Source organism: Setaria italica, chromosome I, assembly GCF_000263155.2.
Source record: "Setaria italica strain Yugu1 chromosome I, Setaria_italica_v2.0, whole genome shotgun sequence".
In the NCBI taxonomy this organism is placed as follows: domain Eukaryota; kingdom Viridiplantae; phylum Streptophyta; class Magnoliopsida; order Poales; family Poaceae; genus Setaria; species Setaria italica.
Window position 1 is genome coordinate 24692758 of NC_028450.1, and position 18508 is coordinate 24711265.

The following is an 18508-nucleotide window of genomic DNA, read 5'->3' on the forward strand; positions in this document are numbered from 1 at the left end:
TTAGCCCCTTAACTAACTAAACATGTGCCTCTACCATCCTCACCTCAGCTTAACGATGGTGTAGTGTTATGTAACAGCGGTTCACACCATGTTATTATGTGACTAATCATTGCTTAGCCACATCTTACGTTGTGTGGATCTTTGTTTTGATACGAACCTTTTTCATTAATTTTCTCGTTAAAAAACTGAAAAATTTTGTAGGCTTTATAATTTTGACTTAGCACATGATATCGCTAAGAAGTGAATAGTCAGATGATTGTATGGTCTAAATTGATATTAGATGTCACTAAATCGTTGTTAAGTTGATATAGGGATGATTAGTGCATATATTCAATTAAGGATTGGTTTGCATCAATTGAACACATAAACATAATATTTAAGGAATGAAAATATGCTTTTTTCTGTTTTAGAATAGGCGAAATACTCGTGCGAGGGAGTAATCAGTGAAGGGAGCAAAATTCACGGCCCGTGCGAGGGATAAGGCAGGAAGGTAGGATGCATCCTTAATTTGGGGAGGAAAAATGGGAATTAATTTCCTTTTTTACAGCGTGAAATAATAACCGTGTAGGGTTTAGGGTGTAGATTTCAGATCTCCATTTCCTCCCCGGCCGATCCATCCTCAGACTGCAGTGCGGCTAAACCGAAGATGGGAAGGACGGAGCGGAAGCGTTCCGGGCCCGCGGCGGCGGTCCCGGCCGCGGTCGCGTCAGTGCTCGGCAACGACGTCCTCCTCGCCGAGATCCTCCTCCGCCTCGACCTCCCGACCTGGCTCGTCCGCGCCGCGCTCGTCAGCAGGCGCTGGTTCCGCGGCGCCTCCGACCCGGCCTTCCTCCGCCACTTCCGCGCGCTCCACCCGCCCCGCGTCCTCGCCCTCCACGCCAATGCTGTCGGGTTCGGCCGCGGCGAGACGCGCTGCCTCCCGGTCCCTCAGCCCCCCGGGCTCGCCGCCGCCGCGCCCTCGCGACGCTGCGCCGCTCGAAATTCTGCGACCGCCGCAACGGCCGCCTGCTGGTCTCGATCCGGGACCCGGACCCTACCTTGCCCACCACATACGCCATCCGGAGCTTGCTGAACAACGGGCGAGACGAACCCATCCCCCAGCCTCCCCGCTCCAATCCCGGAAGCTTGCTCCGCGATAAAAGGGGGACCTGCGAAGGTAGCCTTCTTCGGCTCCTGGAAAACGACGCTGACTCCACCTCCTGCCTGTTCCTGAATCTGAGGTACAACGATGAAGAACTCGCCGCTGAGTTCTCCCTCCTTCAGTCTGGCGTCTGGGGGGTCGCGAGGTCCACCGTCACGGAGCTCCCGCAGCGCATATTCGACACCATGGTAGCTCACAAGTTGCTCGTGGGCAGGAAATTCTACATGACAACCGCCTTAGGCTACATTCTCGGGTTGGATTTGGTCACTGCCAGCTTCTTTACTGTCCAGCTTCCGGCCGACATCTGGAACAGCACGTCTTTCAGGCTCTCACGCCCTCAGCAATCTGGGCTCTATCTCATTGATGCAAAGGGGTTCCAACTTCAAGTGTGTCGTGGCGATGGTATGGGCCAGTGGGCGTTGGTTGATACTATCTCTGTACCTAAGGTGTGTGGTCATCTTAATGTGCGGCGTTGGGTACCAGATGATGCACAAACAGCTCCTGTTTCGGTCCTTGCAGCTGGGGAAAATGCGGAGTTTGTGTTTTTGGAGCTTGTGGCCAGTGGAATAGTCTGCTGTATCCAGTTGAGCAATAGGGCTGTTGAGAGGGTGGGTGTGGGTTTGAGGATGACAGAAGACTTTATCCGTCCCCTTACGATGGTTTGGCCTCCAGTCTTCCCGGTGCTTAACTAAGCAAATGAAGAATACTGCTCCCTAAGAATTGGTATTTCAGTGCTCTGCTCGATTGTCTCTCATCGTGAATGTCACGTAGAGTAGTTTTGTTAATGCCCTGGTTATGCTGGAGAAACAGTTATGTTCTTTAACTTCTCGTAGAGTAGTTTTGTCAATGCCTTGGTTATGCTGGAGAAACAGTTATGTTCTTTGGATGGCTGTAAACTTTGAGCTCTATTCTGCTATTTAAATATATGGTCCTCTATTTGTCGTGTCACCTAGATATGTCCAGTAATTAGAAAAAACATGGAAAATTGAGATTAATTAATTGTTTGTAGAGAAGTAGTGAATGTTACGTGGGAAAACTGAACCAAAAACCGAAACAAGCACATCCTTTTGCTTCATTGATGTCTTCATCTCTTACCCTTCTGGAAATTAAATATGGAACATTGTTACATGTCCTGTGCCTCCCCTGTTAGCATGTTGCCGACCTCTTGAATGAGGTGATCAGTGTTATAGTTGAGGCCTTCCCAATTGGTTGCTAAAGAGATGTTTGTGACTTTGTTAGTTATGTCAGCACTTAGGAAGAGGAGTTAGCAAGTTGGCAGGTACTTCAACTTCAAAGGGTTACTCTAACCTTTTTAACACTTGATTGGGACTAAAAAGCTTTGTTGGGTTGCTGCTGTTTAATATGTTTCTATATCTAGCTTTATAATATTTGATAGCTCTTGCTGAGAAGGCTGATTTAAACCAGTGGTGTACCATGGCAGTTTATTCTTTGGGGAAAGCAGTGATGCGCATTTTACTCTAAGTGCTGATGAATCCATAAGGATCGATAATACTGAAATATAAAAAAATTAAGGAGAAACTATGTGTCTGCAACATACTGAATGACGTAGCCTTAAAGAAAGTTGTATCAATGGTGGTTTCATTGCTGATTAATTAGTAAATACATGATTTTGACCATTATAACTATCTGGATTTATTATCCAGTGAACACCTGCAAGTAGATAGATAGCCCTGAATAATAACTTGCTTTTGAAAAGAATGATGCGTGCACTTAAGATCAGTGTACACACAGTTTTACTACACCAAGAATATTGCGTGCACTTCAGTGTACACACAGTTTACTACACCATCAGATGTCACCACTATCTTTAGGTGCTATATATTTGCTTCAACACTGCAGTTTTTGGGCTGGAGGCCTAAGATTCGTGATAAATGCTCCAATGCAAATGTCTGGGGTTTCTGTTGGAGTTCATGTTCCACATGTTTCGGCATCTGTTAAAGACACATTCAGATTAATGGATCGTCAAACTTTTGTTGCGGTCAATGTTCAGATGCCAGTGGTAATGGAATTGCAGGTCTGTGATGATGGCAAATGCAGATCCCAGAGCTATCGGCTGGTTCTATTGCTGGAGAAATGGACTTCTTTTATATAAATTCTTGTAGTCTAATTATATTATTTTGGTGTGCATGAGCCTATCACTTTCAATCTTAATCAATCCAAATCTTTTTTGTTTTTCTTCATATGTCATCACCGTATTCTGGTGGTCATTACGTTTTTCTGTGACTGTTTAAACTTTGATAGAGCATTTTTTAAGAGTGAGAAACCTGAAGGTATGTTGTGAAGCACATCGATGCTGGTGTTTCAGATGTGCAAGCTTCTACCTCGGTGTTTGCTCTTCCTCAATTTATGTCGAACTGTCTTATTGGCAGTGAGCTGCTCCTCTCAGACAATAATATACTCCCTCCGTTCCAAATTGTTAGATTATTTTGCTAGATATAGTGTATGTATAATATATATAAACTTAAAAAAAGTCAAAGCGACCTACAATTTGAAATGTACTCCCTCCGTTCCAAATTGTTAGATTATTTTGCTAGATATAGTGTATGTATAAACTTAAAAAAAGTCAAAGCGACCTACAATTTGAAATGGAGTAGGTAGCATACATTTGAAGCGACAAGACCGTGTGACGTTACGAATTTCAACTGCTTGCATAGTAGCTAGATTCCATATATACAGAATAATAAGTCATGCGGTTACATATGGTTCTATATTTTCCTAATAGTTGAACATATGTGAAATTACCCAGCTACCACCTCTATTAACCTCTACGATTGAGTTGCAGACACAATGTCTCGCGAATAAACTTTGAATGTCTAAAATGAGAAAATAAGAAATTTGAAAGACGATGTATCTAAATGTACACACCTAACCTGTTTGTGTACTTTTTTTTTATATAATAACTCAATCAGACATCTAAATGGTAGACATGGTGAGACACACAATCTCAAATTTAAGCCGAACAAATTGCTTGTTCTCTTAATTAGTCTTGCTAGGCAAGGAAACAAACATCCTAAATTTCCGCTCCATTCCAAATAAATCCCTTTATACGAAATAAAAAAGCGAAAAGGTAATTAATTAAATAATAAAATAAAAAGGGAAAGAGAAAACAGAAATATTCCATCGGCTGCCACCCCCTTTCTTTCTCGCGTTAACAGAAAGCAGATCGCTGAGACATCGGCCCTCGTCCATCTCCGGCGAATCAGATGGCGTCACGCCTCGCCTCCCGCCTCCTCCTTCGCCGCCCCACCGCTGTATGGGACATCCTCTCTTTATCTCTCATCTCGCGGGCTGATCTGTTGTGATGGTTGGGGCTGGATCATCTCCAATCGAGTAGCGTTGAATGGTTTGATTCCGCTGGTCCCTTCAGGCGATTTTGATCGCTGTATGGGTGCTAGGCGCATGAAAGAATTTCTTGCCTCGCGTAATGCTGATTAGGCGTGCAGAGGGATCGCTAAGCAAGCATTGGAATTGCCTCCGACGATTTGTTATCTTGTAGCTGCTTGCTTACGGTCTAAACCGGCGAGTTGGGTTTGTAATTTGGTACAATCTAGGGGATCCCTGATGAGCTTTGCAATTACTTAGCGGTGATCTGCCAATATTTTGCTAGTGTTTGATGGCCGGCTCGAATGTTGATGAATCTTTCAGTGTGAAATTTTGACATGCTATGAAACTGAAATTGGCTGCAGGTGTGTTTCTGTCAAATTCTTGAATTCATTTTCCAAATGGTCTTGCTTGGCTTGGGTAGTTGGGTATAGATCATGAGTTGAAAGCTGATATGCCACTGACATCTCGCTCTTCACGTAGTTTACTGTTAATCTGTTATCCCATATTGAATGTTAATTATCTCTCTAAAACCACTTGCATGGTACAATCAATATTGTTATTTGTGGGAAAATGCTTCGTTGACAACCAAAAACGACATTTATTGGCAAATAGAAGTCGACATCTTGGACTACACTGTATCAGTTTGTTTTCCCTTCTTAATCTGAGAATGAACATGCAAATTTCTGTATTATTGCTTATTTGTTCACACCTTCCACAGAAGATTAGTTTTCCATTTTCAACTAGTATAAAATTCAAACTTTGTGCTTTATTCTTTTGTTTTCACAACATATATGTTTTGTTTTTGTGCATTTTTGTTGGCTGATATAATGCTGCTTGAATGCTGCTTGCAGACAATGTGCATTTTACGAAGTTGCAGCCATGTCAGACATTTCAGCACTCAGCTCCTCGAAGGTAACTGGATCTAGTCATGTAGATGTTGATTATTATTAGTTGTCATAGGATCTAATGTTTTTTTGGCAATCTTTGTGGCAGGTGTTCATAAATATTCAAAGCCAACACGGTAAGTAGCAGACTGCATGCTTCTTTGTCACTTTTAGTGACATACTCTTATCTTCAAGTTTATTACTGCACTTTTAGTGAAAACCATCTTTTTTTGACTAAAATGTGACTTCTATTTGTTTCTTAGTGGACGCAATTTCCTTCCAAATTATCAACTTTGGAGTAGATCATTTGCATCAGAGAATGGTACATTTATCAGTCATGTAGAGTACACAAATAATTTGTAAATAGATTCCAGATGAATACTTCCTAAACTCTTTCTTTCTTCCTCTTAAGGTGATTTGGTTGAAGCTGTTGTGCCTTTTATGGGTGAATCAGTAACTGATGGAACCCTTGCCAACTTCCTAAAGAGTATGCGCTTCCAACCTCGCTCCCTCTCTTCCTTTCCTTGTTAATGACATGTTGTCCCCTTCAGAACCTGGAGACAGAGTTGAAGCTGATGAGCCTATAGCACAGATTGAAACTGATAAGGTGATATACTTCTCTTACAAGCTAGTTTTGTATAATTGTATTATATACTTCTGGAACTTCACTGAATTGAAAATTTCCCCTTTGGTTTTTAGGTTACAATAGATGTTTCCAGTCCAGAAGCCGGCGTTATTGAAAAGGTGAATGCCTTTCCATCATTGTGATCTCCATGTTTATTAACTTTCCTAGAACTTGCCAACTGGTTATTTGGTAGCACAGCTATGTTTCTCACAGTATCGGTGCTTTGCAGTTCATTGCTAGTGAAGGCGACACTGTTACTCCTGGTACAAAGGTTGCTGTCATATCTAAGTCTGCTATTCCAAATGAGGCCCATGTTTCACCACCTGAAGAGGCCTCCCAGAAGGAGACCCCTCCACCACCTCCTGCAGAGAAAAACAAGGTTGAGGAGAAATCACCAAAAGTAGAACCCGTCAAAAAGCAGGAGCCAAAATTAACCATGCCACCACTAAAATCCTCCCCTTCAGAACCCCTGCTCCCTCCAAAGGAAAGAGAGAGACGGGTAAGTCTGTATCCATCACATGATTTCATATAATTGGTATGCTATGTTATCGAACTATATATTATGAGTTGTCCACAGTGTTTAACCATTATAATTGCAGGTACCCATGCCAAGACTCAGGAAGCGTATTGCAAACCGTTTGAAGGATTCGCAAAACACTTTTGCAATGTTGACTACATTCAACGAAGTGGACATGTAAGTGCATAACCAAGCTATTCTCTAGGATGTTATTGTTGCTTCTCACCCTGACTTGAGCCTATATTTATGCTAGACAGGCAGTTTTGAAATCCCAACTGACCCTTTGATAGTTGTGTAACTTAATATTGCCTCTACTTCATGTCGTTTGGTTAGCATGATCATTATTAACAAATGTTCTTGTTCAACTGAGCCCCCATCTATCTGTGTTTTTTCTTAAATGTTCAACTGATCTCACTTTCCTTTTACTGAACACAGTTCCTTATTATTTTGTCTGTTTGATCATTGTGTGTTATTCTTTAGGACTAACATGATGAAGCTGCGTTCTGATTACAAAGACAAGTTTGTTGAGAAGCACGGTGTCAAGTTGGGTCTGATGTCCTGCTTTGTCAAGGTGATGACAATTTGATGGGCTGTTTAAACTATACGTTACTGGATTTTGCAGTGCTTATCCCAGTCGCTTTTGCAGGCTTCTGTTTCTGCCCTCCAAAACCAGCCAGTTGTTAATGCTGTCATTGATGGTGATGACATCATATACAGAGACTACATTGACATTAGTGTTGCCGTTGGCACTTCCAAGGTATGGACACCTTTTTAGTCTTTGATTGAATGCTCTAGCTATCTTTTGTTCTGTATCTGGGCGTAATCGTTTCATATGGATGCCTCTTTGTCTTAGGGTCTTGTTGTGCCTGTCATTCGCGATACTGACAGGATGAACTTCGCGGATATTGAGAAGGGGATAAACAACCTTGCTAAGAAAGCAAATGCGGGAGCACTTTCAATTGATGAGATGGCAGGGGGGACCTTCACCATCTCAAATGGTGGTGTCTATGGAAGCCTTATAAGCACGCCGATCATCAACCCCCCACAGGTTTCCTTTTTTTGATTGCCTATTAATTGCTTCTCGTTAATTTCTGTGAGAGAATACCAACTTCAACACAATTTACATCAATGCAGTCAGCAATCCTCGGGATGCATTCCATTGTTCAGCGCCCCATGGTCGTGGATGGCAAGATTACTGCAAGACCAATGATGTACCTTGCATTGACATACGACCATAGGTTGGTCGATGGCAGAGAAGCTGTTCTCTTCCTGCGCCGCATCAAGGATGTGGTTGAAGATCCGCGGAGGTTGCTCCTCGACATATAGTTTCTTGCATCATTGCTGGGCTGCAATTGTTGTCCTGGTTTTCCAAATAATTGGATGCAAAAATTTTGACTCCTATCATTGCTAGCCGGCCTCAGAATTGTAAAAGAGAGCGCAGCAGAAACTTTGTTCATTTTCTCCTCCAGATATTACTAGTTGGGATGTAGTTCCCTGAGCACGTTCTCGTTTCACAAGAGCAAATGAAGATTTCTCGGTATCTCACCTTTTGTTGCCTTGCTGTACGTCATGGTGATTTCTCCACAACAATTACAACTTGGTTGCTGTCAGATGCTGTATCCCAGACAACTTCGTTGTATGGTTTGAATTGCATCTGACAAAAGGAAAATATTTGATCATTGTTCTTTGTGAGGATGATGTTCTTCTCCTTACCTAGCAACGCCTGGTTAGCACGATGGCAAGAAACTTAAGGCGGGGGAGCCAGGTTATTGCTATCGCCACCACTACTTTCTTTGTAGCCGGCACCCATGGCATAGCCAAATAACTCTTCCTTTTGCCTGCCTCTTGCTACTCAGAATGCTTGCCCGACGAATTACGTTGTGCAGCTCGTGTCATACTACGAATTTCAAATTGGCATACCCAAAGGAACTAGAATAGCGTGTAGAAATAGGGAATAATAAACGAGTAATGCAAAAAACTAGAATGGCGTATTGTAGTGGTGTTCTGAAACACTACGCGGTTAGAAATAAGATGAGGCTTAGTTTTCGCGTTCAGCTCCACACATTCATGATAGCCGTTACGCATTTTCACAAGAAGGGACATTGTACGTAAATAACATACAAAACCATATACATGTGCATGCCATGCACATGTATATGGTCTTGTTCAAATGACATGCATGATTGAAGCGCACAATGTGCATCCCTATGCCCTACCATATGAAAATGCAAGGTGTTCATACGCTGCAATTCCCGTCAAGAACCACGTGTTTTCCTTCATTCATGGACAAAATGGACCAAAACAGAATGTAATGTTCCTTTAACTGCCGTGAACTCCTGACATCAGTCAAGTGTTCCGATTGTTAGGTGAAAACAGGGGGTCAAAGTAAACAAGCAAAACAATTCCTTTGCCATTTACATCTGAAATCAGAAAAGTTAGCTCTACTCCTGCAGATTTGCAACTCCATAGTCTTCACATGGTTGCAGCAGCATCGACCCACTTGCGACCACCGCTGAAGTACTTCTAAACATTTCCACCAAGCATAACATGCAACAGGACCTAGATTTACCCATTCGTAACACCCCACAGGCTACTCCATCTTATCAAATCTCAATAGATTCTAGCAAAGAGTTGATATCAGGTGTTACAATTGCACGCTTTCCGATCTCCCCTATGCCGCAGCAGTGCTTCTCCCTGGTGTTAATTGCTACAACTTCCTGAGGAAACATGCAATTCGAGCCAGCTGAAACCTGTACAATATGTCGATTTTGAGCCCATCATGAATGGGAAAAAGAAATAAAATGCACCATGCAGAAGTTTATGGTTTTTAGTACTTACATCAAAAAGCACATCACCGAGCGTCATCTTCACTTTACCACTCTTGTACACGAGCATCTTCCCCATGAAGCCATCTGGGAGCTCTTTCAGACCACAGCCATGGATTGAGTCGAGACGCCTCTTCCTGTTGTCCCCCATGGATTTTGCATTCATATTCATATTTGTGCCAGCATCTGGGTCAGCCTGCCTTGGTAAAGGAAGAGTTGTAGGAAACTGGAAGAAGAGCAACTGCGGCGTATCTACCCTTTGCTGTCAGGGTAAGAAAATCAATCAATATAAGACATAAGATAATTCTGACAAAAGAAAACATATACAAGACTGGATACTATGAAATAACAGTTCAGTTAACATGTGAGTTTTGCTTTTGATGTGAAACACAATTAATTAAGTTAGAACGATGCAATATGGTATACATACCATCAGACCAAGTTCTTCAGCTGCACTCAGTTCACTAACTTGGGCTCTGCCGGATGAATGTCCGAATTCCTCTTCATCAAGAATTTCTGTTTTATACAATGGAACGCTAATGAGTACCAGACAAAGAGTGACCCACTGTGCATTATGCCACAAAACACAGAAGAAACAAGAACTAGAGAACCTGCATTTCCAGAGTTGGGCCTTCTCAGTGGTAGAGTAACAGGATAATCGGTGCAGTTGTAGTCCTGCAGAAGTTACTAACAGATGAAATCAACGACAAAAGAATGCACACCATGTTTGTGTTGTTGATGTATCTACTCACCCATGGTTCATCGTGCTCCTTGGGTAATTTTACAGCAGATACGTCTGGATACACATGGAACAAACTATATAACTATCTTTTTCAGTTACACGATTGCATGTTGCTTAAGAAATAAAAGCAGATGGCACGGACTCTACTAATAACAAGTACAATTTTCTTTGCCAACCTGAAGAACACATTAATCTGATTTGTGAAAACATTAAGCATGAAACAAATGGAAGTGCAAAGCTATACCTGATGAAAAGCTTCTTCGAGTGGGAAAAGTTCTTGCAATTGAAGGGTCTGCTCGTCCAAATGCAACCTGGACAGGGGTTCCTGTGTCATGATGGAGAAAATGAGAAGTAAAGCAATATGTTATAAGTTGGTTTAACTCCCACTGGAGAGAGAAATATGGAGTATGAGATCGAGTCCTTACTAGGTTAAGAAGATTATTATAAGGAACAGATGATTGAAATAATAATCACCTTGTTTCTCAGCCTTAGTTCCACTTCCTGGGCCATAACTGCTCTGCAATATGAAGCTAGGAATTATATGCTACTGAATCAAGCTTATAGAAAACTAGATGCTTAAGTACCTGCAAGCTCCCAAGTCCAGACATCATTTTCTTATCAATTGTCAGGGCCTTGTTCTCCTCTTGTGGTTCCCTGTAGGATCCACCATAACTTTCATTCAACATATAATCTAGCAAACTAAATAAGAGTAAATAGGAGAATAGAAAACATAGAGCTGTTTACGTTTTAGGGATGATCTTTGGGTCTTTCTTAGGAAGAACTTTGGGTGCAAATTTAAGTCCAGCCTGCATTACAGAAAGGTAAAGCAAAGGTAAGCACCAGAAAGCATTAACTCATGCATGAAAAAAATCACATAATTACGGAAATACTGACTTTGCGGCGATGCTGAGGAGTGGAGTCATCAGCCTCTTTCTTCTTTGTATCTTCCTTCTCCATAAGAGCAACTGGGATACATACAAGAATGTAAGGTAAAGGGGTATGCATGCGGGCATCTACCAAAACAGGTATTTTGCTAAGTTAACTATGTAAGTGCACAATTGTCTAAATCAACTTGCAAAATTTCTTAATGCCTTCCTGCAGCACTTCGTTTTCTATTCAGTATCTTCTTAAAATCAAACAAAGAACTAGAAAAGCTGGTCATCTCTAGAATCTATCAGAAATTGTCTGGAATTGCTTACAATGTAGTACGCAAAAAAATGTGCGCGAACTAAATTGATATAAATTAGCTAAGAACAACATATCTACACTGGTAGCTGCAGTTCCACTGTCGCACGACAGGAGCTATAAAGTCAAAAGCCTTTGGTCTAAAACAGGAGCTATCAAGTGATCACTCATCCAGTCGGAACATTGCTTTAAATTGTTTACAGGAACCAGACCGGATGGCAGGGGCAGATCCAGTATAGGACATGGGCGTGCATATGTACACCCGATAATGTTTTGCAAAAAATCGAAGTAAGTGTGGATATAATACACACGTATATACTTGTAACTGGGTCAGATCCGAGTAAAAAGTAGGTTACACTTGGGTTTGGGGAGCTCAGTTTCGCAGAGAGGGAAGGGAATGGAAGGGAATGGAAGGGAAAGGCGTACCTGGTGGATACTCGTCGCCGGCGTGGCGTAGGCTGGCGCCGCTCGCCCAGTCGTCGCCGCCAGGAAGAGGGAGAGAAGGGGATGAACGAACGGGAGAACGGAGGAGTAGGCACGCCTCCTCCCCGACGACGAGGAGAGAGGAATGGGTGGGAGGAGTCGAAGAGAGGAGAAACGAACTGGACTGATGGACGGGGAAATTTTTTTTGATGCAACCCGCCTGCAAACGGCGTCCGGGGCAGCCCTGCTCTGGATTCGCGCCACGCGTCCGCTCGCAGGATCCGACGGTCCCGCGGCCAAAACTGGTTCCCGTGGAGGGGCTGAGGTGACAATTTTGGTATTTCCATTTTTTTAACACAACACGTATTATGTATCTGCAGCATACATTTTTCTAAATACAGTATACTTAGGCAAAATGTATTTTTATCCCTTATCTATTTTGAAAGTGTGACATTCATCTCTCATATTTTAATTAGTGCAAATTGATTCCTTAATTAATTATATCGGTACACTAATCATCTCCCCCTCGACTTAATAATGGTTTAGTATCATCTAATAGCTGTTTATGTCATATATTATTTGACTAATTACTGCTTTAGCGATGTAATGAGTCAAAAATATAAGACTCACATTAAATTTTCTAGGAAATTAACGGAATCGATTCATGCCAAAGTGTTACAGTGATGACTCAATGTAAGACGTGGCTAAGAAGTGATTAGCAACATTATTTTCTCTAAGCGGATCGGTAGGGGAGCCCCTACCTATGTGTTTCCATTAATATAAAGGGCGAAATATGTAGAGGGGTTACAGAGCTTCCAAGTTCCAAAAGGAAAAAAGACATATAAAAAAGGTAGACTACTCATCCAATTATCTAACACAAGCTTCACCCTCGGTTTGGCTCAAAGAGTAACCAGAGCCATTTCATCTGCAAAACCAAACCTTCCATCTGGCTAAAGAGAGACTCCCATTATCAAAGATAATATCATTGCAGTGACACCGATACACCAACTGGCAACAAAAACCACTTCTCTGAAAATCAATTTCCTAAAATCCAACCGGGCTTGAAGGATCATTTCTAGGGGGAAGGGACTAGTCCCAACTAATCCCTAGAATTGCCCAACATCTTTGACTGAAAGAGCAGGTGAAGAAGAGATGCATCAAATCTTCTTCAATCCTTGAGGTATAGAGGACACAAGAATAATCATCCAAATGCATGTGCTTTCTCCTCAACAAGTTCCTAGTATTGAGGCGATCTCTCAGCAAAAGCCAAAGAAGAACTTGTGCTTGCTCCTAGCACAAGATTTCCACATCCACTTGAAAAGAGGGGAGCAGGGCTCAACACCAATCAGATGAAGATATGCCCTTTTCGAGGAGAAAACATTAGAGCCCCAAACATATGACCAATCATTGTTGAGCTTGGGGTTAAGGACAAAGTTATTCAGGAGCTGCGATAGAGCTGTTAATTGATCATATGCCTCCAAGAAGAGAGCTTACCAGGAGTTGGAGCTATTAGTCCCCTAAGAAAACTTTGAACAGAACAACCTTTTTTTTTTGCAAAGGAGTGCGTTGTGGGAAGCGTTGTTTAAGCACCCCAAGATCCCATGAGCCATTCCATAAAGTTATTGAATCCCCTATGTGAGCAATTCAAGGATCAATATTCATGATGTCGCAGCAAGAGACATGATGTCACGCCACCAAAAAGGACTGACTGAGCTTCAGGCATGAGGAGGGGCACCTCTTTTGTAAAAATATTTCCAAGTGAGATCAACCCTAGGGAGAGCAACTTTATTGTAGAACCTATGCAGGAACTTGAGAAAAAGAGCCTTGTTATGAGCTTTTGATATCAGTGATGCCAAGACCACCCTGATCTTTTGGCTTACAAGCATTGGTCCAGCAGGACAATGGTCCAGGCTCCTAGGCAGCCACCCTTTTTTTCGACATCTCCTCCATTCCATAGCACACTCTTCATATATGACTCTAGCTGCTTGATGATTGGAGCTGGAAGTTTTAGAGTGCATGCATAAAAGGTGGGCATTGCTGCGTTGACATAGTTAACAAGAATGAGCCTGCTAGAGTATGTGAGAAATCTGTTAATGCCAATCATTCTCTGCTCAATTTGGCTAAGTGGAAGAAACTCCTCCACTGCAGGTCTGGTTGTGCCCAATGGTAAGCCTAAATAGGTGAAATGCATCTTCCCAATTTGACAACCCAGGGTTTGGGCAAGCAGATTGCACTTGATGTGACCATCAAACAATCAAATATTTCAGCTGGTGTTATTTTACAGAATCCTACAAATATTTGGCCTATTAAATTTGGTTTATTTTCTATTGATGGGAAGCCAAACAATAATACCATCCTGGTGATACTGTGCTGTGCAAGTTAATATTTATTGGAGCTAATTTGCATAAGCAGGAGGTAAGAATGATGCAACGTGAAAGATGCCATACAGGTTACAGGTAAATGTATGTTTATTTAAGTCAAGTATTATCTTTAGCAATGGAGCCACAATATTTTATTATTTCTTCGTGGACATGAGTTTGTTTAGTAGCAAAGGTTAAGTCTGTTCTTGTAACATACACGTGCACATGCATTTTATGCATTTTAGGTTCGGTTCTTTTATATTCTGGTTTAAGATGGACTTGAGTTGAGTCAAAGTCAGCCAGCCTACGAGCCATAAGGCCTGGGGGCATCATCCTGTGTATAGGAGTATTTGGTTTTTGTTTCGGTGTTTGCCTGCGAGGTCGTCGCCTCCTCAAACCTTAGAGGGCGATCCCCTCTGTTATCCATTGAAGAGCTGCTGCTGTTCCTTGGAAGATCGTGTTCTAGTCATCTTGGCCTGGCACGTGCTGGGATTAAAGTCCCCTGTGTTCTGATCGAGCTTTAACAGGAACATGGGTGGAAGGATTTCTATCATCTGATTTGCATCTATTACTTGTCCTTGTCAGAGGAAGTTTTATTTGCTTGCTGCTGCTTTTTGCCAACGATAGTTCTGGATAGTTGAATCGTGTTGCTGTGCTTGATATATTCTTTAATTACCTACTGCCGTGAGAGATTTCCTATTTTTTTTGCTGATATGTTAAGATAACTTGTTGCCTTCTATCGGTACCGTGAAAGAGAAGGGTAAAATTTAGGGCATCCACGTTCGGTGCTCATTAGCATTTTTCATCACTGATATTGATGGGCACCAAGAACTTTCAGACAAGTGGAATCAGCAAATTATCTAAGCAGCCCCTGAGACAGAACAATTGTGTCGCTTCAGCCGGCATTATTAAGAGAGTATCATCTACATATTGGACTGTGGGATAATTACCACTGAAATCAGTTCCAAGGGGATTGTTGACGCTTATTATTGACACACTTTTACCCCTATTTATCTTTAGTAATGACATGAATTTAATACCTAAACTATTGATCATACCTAATAAACCAGTTATTTTCACATGTGCAACATATTTTGGAGGATATTCTGTTTTCGCAGAAAATTGGACCTAAATGTACATTTTTTAGATAAAGCCTGAAACAAGCAACGAACTAGATGAAGGCGAAGGCCAATGGGCCCAAGAAGGGCCTAGGACGATCGGCCTATAGGGGCCCAAGCCGATCCGCCCAGGGTCCCATGGTCCCCTCTCAAGCTCGTTTTTGGCAAGCAATCCTCCAAGATAACTTAACGGCTAAGTTTGTGAAGATATGGTAAAGATCAGTTCGGGATCAAAGAGGGTCAAGCGAAGATTTGGAAAGTTATCAAAGATCAATCTCATCCTGAAGCTATCGACGTGCCAGGCCCACATGCAAGTGAAAATAAGACTCCAGAGCATCGAAGAAGACTTGGGGATGAAGCAGGAAGTGAGAGTGCAAAAGGAAGGCCCAGGGGTTTCCTTTGCCTTCTCGCCTTCCAATTTTTACCACGTGCTCTCCAGACTATAAATACCCCAAAAATCCATCGAGCACCATATCCAAGATGACGTACTCAATGTGAAGTAGCAGGAAAGCAGAAAGAACTTGAGAGATACCACTTTGGAGAGCCGAGGGCCATGCAGTTGTCTAGAGATTAGCATAACTAAACACTGGATGGCGTGATCACCCTGCGAGGAAGATCCACGCCGAAGTTCTAGAGCTAGGAGTTATCAAGATCAAGGTAGAATCCCGATGGTGATCTTGTGATGTACAATCATTCATAGTGAAGTAATAGATGTGTTCATATTCTTAGCGATCTAAGTATCCCATTCTATGGTTTTATGCTTTTTCAGGTTTGCTTGCTTTTCAATCTATGATCAATGATAGATTTCTTAGGGTGTTCTTGTGGTCGTGGTGACCAGATTTTCATGCCTGATCTACCGATGAGTATAACATGTTCTTTTGATCGTGTCCTTAACCTGCTTGTGCTGATGCATGTGATCGTGACAAATCTTTCTTGTGTAAGGTGGGGGATTTCGGAAGCCAGACCGAAGGTGTAGATTTAAAGATGCTTTTTACTAATATCATATATGTGTTGCTTTTCTATTCATGCTCAGAATTACAACATATGCATAGTCTAGGTTGCTCTAGATTGGTTACCTCTACTCTATGTGTTATCTGTCTGTACATGCTTAATAGATTGGATCTGAATCACTCATCAACACCAAGTTCATACTAATAATGCTAGTTGAAATGGATCTTGTGCTATAAGTTCTACAGATTGATAAAACTTGGGGGAGTACTCTAAGGGAAGAGCTGCAACTGATTCGTGCGCTTGCGGTTCACAAATCGGCGTGCTAACAACTGTCAACAAGCTTTTCTAGCGCCGTTGCCGGGTAACTAATAGTCAAGTTCTAGTTTAACTATTCATCTGTAGATATAACTTTTTGTTCATGATTTTTTAGTCTTTTCTTTTTAATCTTTTTATTTTTGTTCAATCTCAATCAAAAGTTCAATCTAGTTCTTGTATATATGTGTGTTTGCTTTCACTAACTCTAACAGGAGATGGACGGCTACCTCTCCAACAAACCGAATAATTTTGTGGATGATCCAGAAAAACTTTACAGGCAAACTTTACAGGCAAGGAAGACGTTTAGCAAAAGCAAGAAAGTTAGAGATTGAAGCTTCAACTATTAAGGAAGAATTGGAAGTGTCAGAAATATCATCATTGTCATCCTTTACTCCAAAGTCGACACCACCAGCAACTCCAAGATGGACATTAGTCGCACCAATAGGACTATGGTGCAAGACGGTGTAGTGTACATGGAAAGATGGGAACTAGTCGAGAATTAGAAAAGTACTTAATAATAAGAGTAGAACTCGTCTAGTCAAATCCGACTAGTATTCTTGTAACCAACCTGTAACTCTGCCCCCGAATATGAGCTGAGGCAGCCCCGAATATGAGTTGAGGCAGGAACCCCCTCCAAAGCAATTCAATCCAACCAACACACAGAACGTAGGGTATTACGCTATTCAGCGGCCCGAACCAGTTTAAATCGTGTGTCTGCTTTTACCTTTGAGTTCCTGATCTCGACGAGCCCCACTAACCAAATGTGACAGCTCGAGTAATTAAGAACCAAAATCAAATAATCAACAGTGTGATTAAGAAGCAAATCAATGATAACTCCAAATTGTTAAGAGTTAAGATAAAAAAAAAACACCTTAGATTTTGACCAAGTGATAAAACTCATTTAATTTGATAATCACTAGCGAGGCCAATAAAAACAAATTTTATATAAGAACTAAAATTTTGGTCAATACAAAAGTGATAGACCTTTTCAAATGGAGCAACTTTAATAATTTGCACTTTCTTTATTTGGAAGTGGAAAGACTCGACAAACTGAGTAGAAGTTTGGTCAAATTTCAAGTCAAATTAAAAAATAGTTTTGACTAACGTTCGTCAAAATTCCCGCAATCCTTATTCCAAATCCATCAAGTTCCTCATCAGCCTTTATAAGTGTTATAGCCCACACCTTGAACTCCAACTTTTATTTTTGGAAATGCAAGCACAAAGATCAAACTTGGTGAGGAAATACGTGTTAAACACGACACCTTTGCACGACATGCATCACAAGCATCTTTGTGCATTTTTGAGCATCATGAACATCATTGTGCACTCTTGAGCATTATGAACATCCTTTTGTGCATCGTTGAGCATCATGAGCATTACTTGTGCATAAATAAGCATTTTGACCATGCATTGCTTAAGTCACCTAATAGTTGTTTATTGTTGAAAAACCAAACTTGGGAAGCAACACCAATTTCTTTTATACAACTGTGCCTCCTTTTATTTTATTTAAATACTAGATACCATTTAGTGATTTTAAAATATTTTTACCAAATTTTTCAGAGATATTTGATGGTGCTAAAAATTCATTTAAAGATCAATTTTATATGTTTTGTTTTGTCAATTGCGTGAAAACCATAGCAGCTCTTGCAGTGATTTTTTGTTGCATCGTATCTTTTGTGATTTTATCTTTCCAAAGAGTATTTTTGAGGAATTTTTGGACACCTATAGCTAGGTCGTTTAAGGGAACAAAGTTGACACATTCTAAAATGTTGCGGGCCCACTAGTCAGACTCATCTTCCTTCTCCCTCCTCTGCTCGAGCGCCAGATGGCTGGCACGCAGCCCCAGGTTCGCCCGTTGGCCCTTCCCTAGCACCTGCAGGGCTCCTCCTACGCCCATAGGCCGCCCGAGCATCTCCCATGTGCATCCCCTTCCTCTCCACGCCATGCCTTGCGCTCCATTGGCCGAAGCTCCACCGAACGGGCATGGATGCCTGGTGGCGCAAGAACTCTGATGTCTCCCTCTCCTCCAATGGCTGGCAGCATGCCCACGCCTCCCTGTCAATCTTATCTCCTCGCC

General features: G+C 41.8%; 2 protein-coding genes and 1 pseudogene across 2 annotated transcripts; 2 read left to right on the plus strand and 1 right to left on the minus strand.

The window, feature by feature from the left end:
• Positions 1–511: 511 nt before the first annotated feature.
• Positions 512–2089, plus strand: LOC101786083 (annotated as a pseudogene).
• A 2181-nt stretch (positions 2090–4270) lies between these two features.
• Positions 4271–8062, plus strand: LOC101786489 (dihydrolipoyllysine-residue succinyltransferase component of 2-oxoglutarate dehydrogenase complex 1, mitochondrial). The gene is made up of 13 exons (XM_004952520.2): positions 4271–4413; positions 5338–5398; positions 5480–5507; positions 5634–5692; positions 5783–5857; positions 5922–5977; positions 6070–6114; positions 6225–6494; positions 6595–6689; positions 6993–7083; positions 7159–7269; positions 7366–7560; positions 7647–8062. The coding sequence occupies exons 1-13, from the start codon at positions 4366–4368 to the stop codon at positions 7836–7838; spliced, it is 1326 nt and encodes a 441-aa protein (XP_004952577.1). The 5' UTR covers positions 4271–4365; the 3' UTR covers positions 7839–8062.
• Positions 8063–8761: 699 nt separating this feature from the next.
• LOC101786879 lies at positions 8762–11866 on the minus strand. The gene is made up of 11 exons (XM_004952521.2): positions 11691–11866; positions 10974–11044; positions 10824–10885; positions 10664–10733; positions 10554–10596; positions 10324–10404; positions 10090–10133; positions 9949–10012; positions 9768–9853; positions 9351–9599; positions 8762–9262 (listed from the first exon to the last, which is right to left on the minus strand). Exons 2-11 carry the CDS (start codon positions 11034–11036, stop codon positions 9116–9118), a joined length of 909 nt encoding a protein of 302 aa, XP_004952578.1. The 5' UTR covers positions 11037–11044; positions 11691–11866; the 3' UTR covers positions 8762–9115.
• Between the last annotated feature and the right edge of the window lie 6642 nt (positions 11867–18508).

What these genes read in the sequence shown, in the direction of transcription:
- LOC101786489 (XM_004952520.2), top strand. Translation starts at nt 4,366, where the DNA reads ATGGCGTCACGCCTCGCCTCCCGCCTCCTCCTTCGCCGCCCCACCGCT. An exon ending in CAGCACTCAGCTCCTCGAAG is followed by an intron (nt 5,399 to 5,479) that starts GTAACTGGATCT and finishes TCTTTGTGGCAG; the next exon opens with GTGTTCATAAATATTCAAAG. An exon ending in CCTTGCCAACTTCCTAAAGA is followed by an intron (nt 5,858 to 5,921) that starts GTATGCGCTTCC and finishes TGTCCCCTTCAG; the next exon opens with AACCTGGAGACAGAGTTGAA.
- LOC101786879 (XM_004952521.2), bottom strand. Translation starts at nt 11,036, where the DNA reads ATGGAGAAGGAAGATACAAAGAAGAAAGAGGCTGATGACTCCACTCCT. An exon ending in TCGAAGAAGCTTTTCATCAG is followed by an intron (nt 10,134 to 10,323) that starts GTATAGCTTTGC and finishes ATGTGTATCCAG; the next exon opens with ACGTATCTGCTGTAAAATTA. An exon ending in GCCCAACTCTGGAAATGCAG is followed by an intron (nt 9,854 to 9,948) that starts GTTCTCTAGTTC and finishes TGTATAAAACAG; the next exon opens with AAATTCTTGATGAAGAGGAA.